The sequence below is a fragment of the Bison bison genome, unplaced genomic scaffold (genome assembly GCF_000754665.1).
Source record: "Bison bison bison isolate TAMUID 2011002044 unplaced genomic scaffold, Bison_UMD1.0 scf7180017854880, whole genome shotgun sequence".
In the NCBI taxonomy this organism is placed as follows: domain Eukaryota; kingdom Metazoa; phylum Chordata; class Mammalia; order Artiodactyla; family Bovidae; genus Bison; species Bison bison.
In genome coordinates this window covers 105,432-114,202 of record NW_011485453.1, presented here as the reverse complement: position 1 = coordinate 114,202, position 8,771 = coordinate 105,432, and the positions used below count along the sequence as shown (strand labels likewise).

General features: G+C 64.8%; 1 protein-coding gene across 1 annotated transcript; it reads right to left on the bottom strand.

Moving 5' to 3' along the window:
- On the bottom strand, positions 1–7,253 carry MPG (N-methylpurine-DNA glycosylase). The gene is made up of 4 exons (XM_010857393.1): positions 7,146–7,253; positions 5,017–5,250; positions 2,473–2,677; positions 1–448 (listed from the first exon to the last, which is right to left on the bottom strand). The coding sequence occupies exons 2-4, from the start codon at positions 5,236–5,238 to the stop codon at positions 42–44; spliced, it is 834 nt and encodes a 277-aa protein (XP_010855695.1). The 5' UTR covers positions 5,239–5,250; positions 7,146–7,253; the 3' UTR covers positions 1–41.
- Between the last annotated feature and the right edge of the window lie 1,518 nt (positions 7,254–8,771).

The window sequence follows — 8,771 nt, the reverse complement described above, 5'->3', positions numbered from 1 at the left end:
CACTCTTCTAGAAACACAGCCTTTATTTCGTTGGTAAACAATTAAAAGTCCTTGTGGGAGCACGCCCTGGCTCCAGTCTGTGTGTCCCGCTCTGCCGCCCTGTCCACCACGCTGACCCAGGGGCTGCCCCGTATGTAGAAGCGCAGGGGCTTCTGGGCCCACTCGCCAGCCTGGCCTATGCCCACACGGGCTGCCGCCACCACGGCTGGCTCACTGGGCTCGGGGGGGCCCTGCTCCAGCCACACAGACTCATCCCTGGCCAGGTCGCGCTGGTCGAAGCTCCTGTCGATGGCCAGGGCCTGGCACAGCTTGGAGGGGCCGTTGCAGAGCTCACGGTCTTTGAGGGCTCGTCCTGCAGCGCCTTTGCGGAGGGCGTGGCGAAGCTGCCGCATGGCCTCCAGGCCCCCCAGGGGCTCCAGCGCTCGGAGCAGGACACACGCCCCGTCCCCTGTGGGAGATGGAGCTTCCAGGCTGTGGTTCTCCTATCCAAGGCCTGACCAGAGCAGCTGGGGACACCTGTGCTCACTCTCTGCCCAGACTCTCTGCCTGCCACCCGTCCTGCTCACCTGTGCCTCCTACGGGCACCTCTAGCCGTGTGTCTACCAGCTGGGGAGGCATGGAGCTCCCTGGCTTCCTCTGGTTAGTGTGACTGGCGCTAACTGTAAGGTCGGTAGGCAATGGAAGCCCCAGAGACGGCCCCCCATGGGCATATGCCCATGGTAGCCGCCCCCAGTGTACACAGGGTGCAGGTGAGCCCCACCCTGTGACCCAATGGGGAGAGGTGCCAACATAGCTCCCCACCTCGGGGCCCGCCCTCTCCCCCCACAGTCCAGGCCACTGAGGGAGGGCCGACACCCAGGGCCTGGGATTCCCCAGAGAATACATGCCTGTCCAGAGCCCTTGATCCCCAGCTGAGCACCGGGGTTGCTCTGGGCCCGGAGTCTGCCCCACCTGCTGGGATCTGAGGGGCTCAGCCCGACACGTGGCCAGCCCAGTCCCTCCAGGGCCTTAGCCACACAGGGCTTCCCAACAACACCCAGGAGCCGGCCTCCTGCACAGCCTGCAAGCCTTAACCAGCCACTTTTCAAAGCATTTCAGGATGGCCTGAGGGTGCCCAAGCCTGGGCTCTAGTTCCTCCATGATTCCTGGGCCCTCCCTCACCAGCTGCACAGCTCCCTCTGGTTCCACCAAGCGCGCTGGGTGCCGCCTGCACACAGGTCAGGGGAGCAGCTCACCCCTCCTCTCCGAGGATGCGTGTGAGTACAGCCCCAGCTCTTCCCACTGGGCCTCCCTATCCTCCCCCCCTGCCCCCCGCCCCCCACCCGCAGCAGCTGCTCGGTCTCCACCAGGCCTCCACCCCGCAGGCACAGACCGGCCCCGCTGCCCCTCCCTCTCTCCTGGATGATGCTTGGCCCCGGCAGTCTGCACCCTGCAGTTTTCTGCTCCCTTGACTGGGACGTTCCTGGGCATCCTGCTCACATGACCAGAAAGGAACACATTACCTCCCTCATCTGCCCAGTCCAACTGTACCCCCCAAAACACCTTCCCTTCCTCACCAACCGCAGCCCCTTATCCAAGTCCAGTCTCCCCTCACGAGGGGTTGGTTCTAATGCCAAAGAAAAGCTTGGCCACTGGAAAGTTCTCTGGGAGATAACAGGCCCCTGGGGCGGTCCCTGTCACTCAGTTTCACATAACTGCCTTCTGCGGGGCGGGGTGCAGGGCCAGTCAGGGCTCCTCGCATCCTCCAGCCTGCGGCTCACACTCAGCATCTGCAGCTGTCCACCCTGGGCGATCACAGCTCGCACGTCACTGCAGTTCTCCAGTGTGACCGACAGCCCTGACGTCCCCGAGCCTTCATCTTGGGACGGAGGCTCAGCAGACGGACGCTGGAACTGGCTGGCCAGACTGGGCTAGGGAGACCTACTGCTGGGCGCTTCCTTCCCAGCACAAACGCCCAAGAAAACAGAGGTGCCTACCCACGAAGGACCTAGTGGGTCCCCCAGCGAGGGGGAGCTCTAGATCAGCCTCTCTCCATTTGGCACTGCTGACCCTGGGGCCACCATTCTCTGTGGAGTCAGGCGTCCTATGCGTCATGAATGGTGTGCACCCTCCCTGACCCCTACGCAGGGGAAGCCAGGAGCACCCCAGGGCTCTGACGGCCAAGAACATCCAGACACTGCCTCGTGTTCCCCACGGTGGCAGGGTCATCCTGCTGAGACCCCGTGACTGCCCACTGGCGAGGCTCCTGCCTGAGCCCAGAGCACCCCAAATTGATCGCACGGTCGTTTCCCCAGTCAGCCCTCTGAGTCCTCCCGGGCCAGCAGCAGCACCAGCGGCCACCCGGGGGCTCCTGCACCTGCCGCTCGGGGCTCAGGTCGCTCTCTGAGCCACTGGCAGTGCAGCCAGGGTGACGCTGCAGCCTCGCTCCCAAGGCGCCCCTGGCTCAGACACCTGCCCCCCGGTCCTCCTCACCTCGGCTGGAGACGTTCATGCAGAAGTACATGCCGTAGATGAGATATACGTAGAGGGTCCCGGGCTTCATGAACATGCCACGGTTGCGGGGGGTCTGCCGGCCGCCCCTTGAATGGGCAGCTTCATCCTCTGGCCCCAAGTATGCCTCAGTCTCCACGATGCGGCCGCGGAGCTCTGTGCTGTCATCCAGTCGTCGGACCAAGATCTGCTCCGGGGAGGAAAAAGGGGGCTCGTTCCCTGCTGATGGCCCACGGCCTGGACGCCCCTCCCCAGCTTGGGATGTCCCGGGACATCCGCATACAGCCGGGCCGGCCATGGCGCCCCCCATCCCGCTGGGCCGAGGGCCGCGGGCCCTGCTCAGCGAGTGTCCCGTCCACAGGGCGCAGCCGGCCTGGCTGGGGTGTGTTCAGCACTAGCAAGTCCTCACGCGTCCTCTCATGGGTGCCCTGCCCTCCATGCCCAGTGCCCCCGGACCTGACGCTTAGCCTGAGGCTGAGCGGTGTGAAGGGCACAGGGCCTTGCCCGGGATTCCACGGCCCGTGGAACTCTCCACCCAGACCAACTGCAAAGGGCTGTCATGCTCAGCGCCCACGCAGTCAGCTCTGAAAGCAGTAGGACCAGCTGCCCCACAGTGCCCCAGCCTGGCCCCCAGCCCTGGGGTGGCAAGCTCCTTGAACTGGGGGTCAGCACAGGCAGTGGGCCGGGGAGTCGGGCCTGGCGCTGGCTGCCTTGGACAACACCCTGGGGCGGGGACTGGGTGCGTTTGGGGTTGGGTCCAGCGAGGGACAGAGGCTGGCTGAGCACAGGGCGGGGGCGGCTGTCAGGGGCTGTCCCCTGGGGCCAGCAGAGCACCAAGGAAAGCAGGCCTCAGGGGAGCCAGGGCCCTGAGGACTGCTGGGCACGCCAGAGCCGGGCCCGCCCGCCTGGAGCCCCTGTGCCCGGCGCCTGCACCACGCGGCACAGTGGCCCGGCCCTGAGAATGGCTGGCAGGCATGCCCAGTGTCTGCAGCCCCAGGTCTGACTCAATCAGGGTTCATGGTGGAGTATCAGGGACGGCCACCTCCCCAGGACGTCCCCAGCACCTGCCTTGTCCTTAGGCCAGAGCAGTCGAGCAGATGGCCACGCCACTGCCCCTTAACCCACGGAGCCCACAGTGTCTGGCCAGGATCAGGAAACAGCCTGATGGTTTCTGCGCTGCCATGGGGTGGGCGGAGCCTCCCGCAGCCCTGTGCTCACGGTCTTCTCTCAGACAGCAGGAGTCGGCTGCCCCTCAGCCCATCACAAACATCTCCTGCTTGCTGGTGGGGGTCCTAAGAGGACCCTTCTCAACCCACGAGGGGACACAGAGTGGTTTGGGCTGTTGTGGCAACCCGTAGCTCCTTGCACTGACCTGCCCGAGGATGAGTGCACGACCCAAGCCTGGTATGGGCTCTACAGAGGACATCCACTGGGAGGGTCTGAGAAAGGTTCTCCTCCTGAAGGAAAGGGGCACACGGGATAAGACCTTCCCTTCTCTGCTGGACACTGCCCTGTCCACCCTCAGGCTCAAATGGGCATGCCGGGAGCCCAGGGGGAGCCTGTGAGGACCTGGGGTCCTCGATGGGACGCTGGACTCACCTGCCCCCATGCCACTTCGTGTGAGGTCATAACCTCTCCTGACTCCACATGCTTTCAGGACCTCCTGGCCCCTGAAGCTCAGAGCATCCTCAGGGGAACAGACTGCTCCCTTCTCGACGAGTGCACACTTTAGATCACGCTCCACTAGCTTACATTTTAGGGTCTGTTCTTGGCACCAGTTTTCAAATAGCCACAGAAACTGAATCTCCTTGGCTATTTTAACCTCACGGTAGGCTCATTAAAGGACACAACGTAGCCACAGAGCCTCCAGGACGACCAGAAAGCCAGGGTTTTGGCACCAGGACTGTAGCCCGATGGTGCTCCAGACAGATGTGGCACATGCTGTGTGCACACCGCCTGGAGCAGACTCCCCGACGGGCGCTGGGCATCCAGCGGCCCCCCCAGGGGTCGGGGCTGCAGGTGCTGCTGGGAAGCGAGCCAGTGGCAAGGAAGAGGCTGTCGCCAGCCCGTGCCGATGCAGGACAGCCTGTGTGCCGTGGGCTCGGCTGCTGTGTGTCTAAGGTGCTACACACACAGACCAACTCCGGCAGGGCAGTGGCTGTGCCAGGGGACAGGGCAGGTGACAGGGCCAGCACGGACCACAGTCCTTGCGAGAAACCCAGGGCCAGCGCTCCCATGCCCCAATGGAAAGTCCTATGCTGCAGCTGCTGCCTCCTCACTCTCACTGCCCAGAGCAGGCAGACACCCCAGCAACCTCGGCATTCTTCTCAGCCAACCCTGCCCCAACCCCTGCCCCAGGCGACTCAGGTGAAGCTCCTCAGGGCAAGTGTGGGCAAAGCGGCTGACTGCGTGAGGACACGCAGGGCCAAGTCAGGGACATGAGCCCAGCGGGAAGAGGGCTGTGCCCACAGATGCTGCCCGGTGGTGACTCTTCACGCGGAGGCCACGCTGCTACATTTCTATTACCTGTCCGAGAAATGCCCGGGCCAGGGACACTGCGGGCTGGTCGAAAAACGCTGATCCCAGGCGAGCAGGACGGCCCTCCGGGCTTGAGAAATAGATGCTGCGCGTGGGGCCCAGGGTCGCGGGCGGCCCCAGGTGCAGCTCCTTGGGGGAAGGTGTCTGGGTCCCGTCCGATGGGTTCTGATGCCGCTTGGCCTCCAACGCTCGCTGCTTTTTCTGCCCCATTGTGCAGGAAAGCTGAAATGGGAAAGGACAAAATCATCTGGGGAGGACAGATGGTTGTTCAGTGAAGTCAGGAGCTCAAGGACTCATTCAACTGCCTGCCTGTCTACCTCCTCATCTGCAAAACGGGGGCAACCAGCTGCAGATGATGCCACACCTGACGTGCTCCGCCCAGGCGGGGACCCGGAGGCCCTAGGAGATGACCGCACATAAAGGCAGTGACAAAGCAGCCACTCTGCCCCGTACGCAGCACTTACACAGCTCAGTGGCAGGGGGCTTCAGGGCCTGGGGAGGGGACAGTGGCACCCAGGCCTGGGTCAGGGCTGGTCCCCGCTGACTGCCACTCATCACGGGGTCCCCAAGTGGACTTCTGAGCCCTGGGCACCTGACCCTGACCAGGAACTTTAAGTCAGCTGTGACCCCAGTGGGGCCTTGGCCGAGGAACAGACTGGGGGGTCGAGTCATCCACACCCCTTCCCCAAGTCGGCAGGACTCCCGCTGTGCCTGACCCCTCCTACAAGGGCCCAGAAGGCCTGACACCCCCGTGGGTGAGCACCAGGTTGCTCGTCTCCTTGGCTCAGGACAACCCTGATGAGTCCCCAGCTGTCCTGTGGCTCGTGACTCAGGATGTCAGAATAAGGAGAAGTGAAGCAAAGGTGAGGTCCCAGGAGTGAAGAGGCTCCGCCAAGACCAGCACACCGCCTGCCTCCCAGCTGCTGCCGCAGGGCCGGGGACCTGACCACACACACCCTCAGTCATTCTGGGACCAGCCAGTCTCCCAGGGAAGATGCAGGTGAGCACTGGGGCCTGGACACCCTCCTCAGGGGTTGATTCCAGTGCCTCCCTGGCATGCGACAGACCCATCATCTTTAACGTAAGTGCTGACACTATGTTGTCCGGAGCCACTGGTCAGCTGAGAACAGATGCTGATGTGACCGCGACTGCAGCCTAGCCCATCTTCTGATACCGAGCGTGGGCTCGCGCTCCGGGACGCTGCGGCCCTGCTCCTCAGCCCGGGTGTGGCTCTCGGCCTACCCAAGGCCCCGGGCTGACTCTGGGTCTCTGCCCTGACCCACCCTGGGGGGTGGGGACTCATACAGCTGCCCCAGGAGTGAGGCTCAGGGAGGCCCTGGTTCAGATCCCCGGGCTGAGGAGTGGGGTGAGCCTGCTGTTGCACCCAAGAGTGCCGGCTGCCCCAGAAAATGACTTAATGTCTGTGCCTCTGTTTCACCTGCAGAAAGGGAACCAACATCATCACACAGGGTGGTTCTGAGAATAAAATGAGACGCCGGGGAAGTACTCAGCCAGCCTACAGCCAGCCTTCACTAGTGTTAGGAAGAAACACCCTCACCAGAGCGCAGAGCTCTGGGCAAAACCTGGGGAGGGTCTCTTGCCAGGCTGGGTCTCCCCAAGGGGAGGGCAGGGAACAGCCGCCTGGAAGCAGGCGCCCAAGACACCTGCCAGCCCTCCGTCAAAACCTGGGCGAACAGGGTCAGTTACAGAGTGTTTATCCGTCTGGGACACGCACTGGAGGAAGGGCTGTGCGGAAGTAGCCTCTCGGGCCAACCGGACGGTCACGTCTGCGGCAGGCGGGCGCCGGGCAGGGGCCGTGTGAGCCGGGCCGTGTGCCCAGCATGTAACCAGGCAACCGGGCTCGGGCTCTCCTTCCTGGAGGCCTCGGGCTGGACCTCGACTCTGCTGGTGGCAAATGGAGCGGCCTAGCGGGTCCGACCCCGCCGGCAGGGCTCATCTAAAGACTGCACACGCAGAGGGGCGGCCCGGGAGCACGTTACTGGCTCCCGCTCAGGGCTCACTGCGGTGGGGCTGAGACTCCGGGGAGGGTCTCAGCCCAAAGCCTGTCCTTCGGCCGTGCGCCCTCGGAGGGACGTGCTCCCGGGGCGCGCACTCACCTGGGCCCCGCGACGCGTAGGCCTCCAGCGGTCCGCCGCGGCTCCGGACACGCCGGCGCGGAGCCCACCCAGGAGCCCACCCGGAAGCACCGCCCGGTCTGGGGTGGAGCCGGCGCCTGCGCGGAGGAGGGCGGAAGGCCGGCTGCGGCGGGGAGCGGAGCGGAGCGGGCGGGCGCCGGCACGGGTCCGCCTCGGCTGGGGGGGGGGCTGGCCTGGGGACCCGCGTTTCCCGCTGGCGCCCCTGCCTGGCACCCCCACCTCCCATCTTGGACGAAGCCCGCGGCTGCTGGAACGCTTGCAGTGTGAGGGGGAGCAGGCAGCTGGGGTGAAGGGGAGCTCCGGGCTCCTCACCTCTCCCAGTGGCATGCCCCCCTCTCCGCGCCACACTTGCACCCTGGTCCACCCTCCCCCACGCAGCCCAGCCGCAGAACGCACGCCTCCACCGGCTGGTCTGTCAGACCTCCAAGAGGCCTGGTCTCTTAGGAGCCTTGACTGGGCCCCGGCTGGAGGTGTGGTGGTTTTGGGGTGCACGTGGAGTGCGCCTGAGGGAGGGGGCATGGGAGCCCTGGTCCTTGAGACACGCCTTCCTGGACTGCGGACGCGCATTACCTAGGGGGCATTTGGGTGGAGAGGATAGATTGGATGACGGAGTGGGCCAGGAAGACTTTGTCCAGGAGGTGGACCCAGGCCTTTCTGGAAGCGCCCCCACTCCCAACACTTAGGAGTGGGTCCCAGGACAGTGTCTCAGTAGTGGGGCCCCCACCCCTCCCACCACCTAAGGATGCTGAGAGGAGCCTGCACAGTTCTGGGGGTGAGCGGGCTGGAGTGGAGTCAGGCCAGCAGGAGGGCTGTGGAGACCTCTGACCACCCTTACTGCAGGGCAGCGGCTGGGGGCACTGTGAGGTGCATCACTGCCCTTTTGGGCAGCGTAGGGAACAGCTCTGCCCTGGAGCGTGGCCTGAGCTCTCTGACCGGGTCACCCTGGCCCTGTGAGGGGCACCCACTGGGCCTTGGGGAGCTGCTGGGCAGAGGATGGTGTGGGGGTAGGGGGAGGTACCAGGGCCTGTGACGGGCCAGGATGTGCATGGCGCCTGGTCAGCAAGTCCAGCTCGGAGAGCCCTGGTCTCCAGCACCTCCTCCTCCTCCTCAGACCAGCCCAGGGGCTCAGCTCCAGCGCAGGCCCAGGCCCTGGCCCAGCTGTGCATCCCCACCTCCCAGGGCCCCCACGGGGACTTCCTGCGGAGGGAGGGGCAGCCTTGCAGCGCCTGCTGGAAGCCGCCCAGCTGTGTGTGGCACCAAGGGCTGCTTCCTTCCGGGGGTGGGCAGTGTGTCGTCAGTGGGAACTTGTGAGGCAGGCCTGGATGTGACTCCCACCCTTCTTCCCTCCTCACCCGCTGCAGCCTTTCTGTCCTAACAATGCCCCCCCCCCTTTCCGGCCTTCCTGTGTGCCCAGCCTCCCTCCCCCTGCCCTGAGGCAAGCTGAGGCTGCAGTTGGGCCCATCCCCCTGGGGGGGGCCAGGGGCATGGTGGCTGCTGTTTTGGATTCGTTCTCATTTCAATTTCACGAATGGTGCGTGGACCTTGTAGAAATCTCGGGAGTTCACACATTCCTTCAGGGTGTCTTAT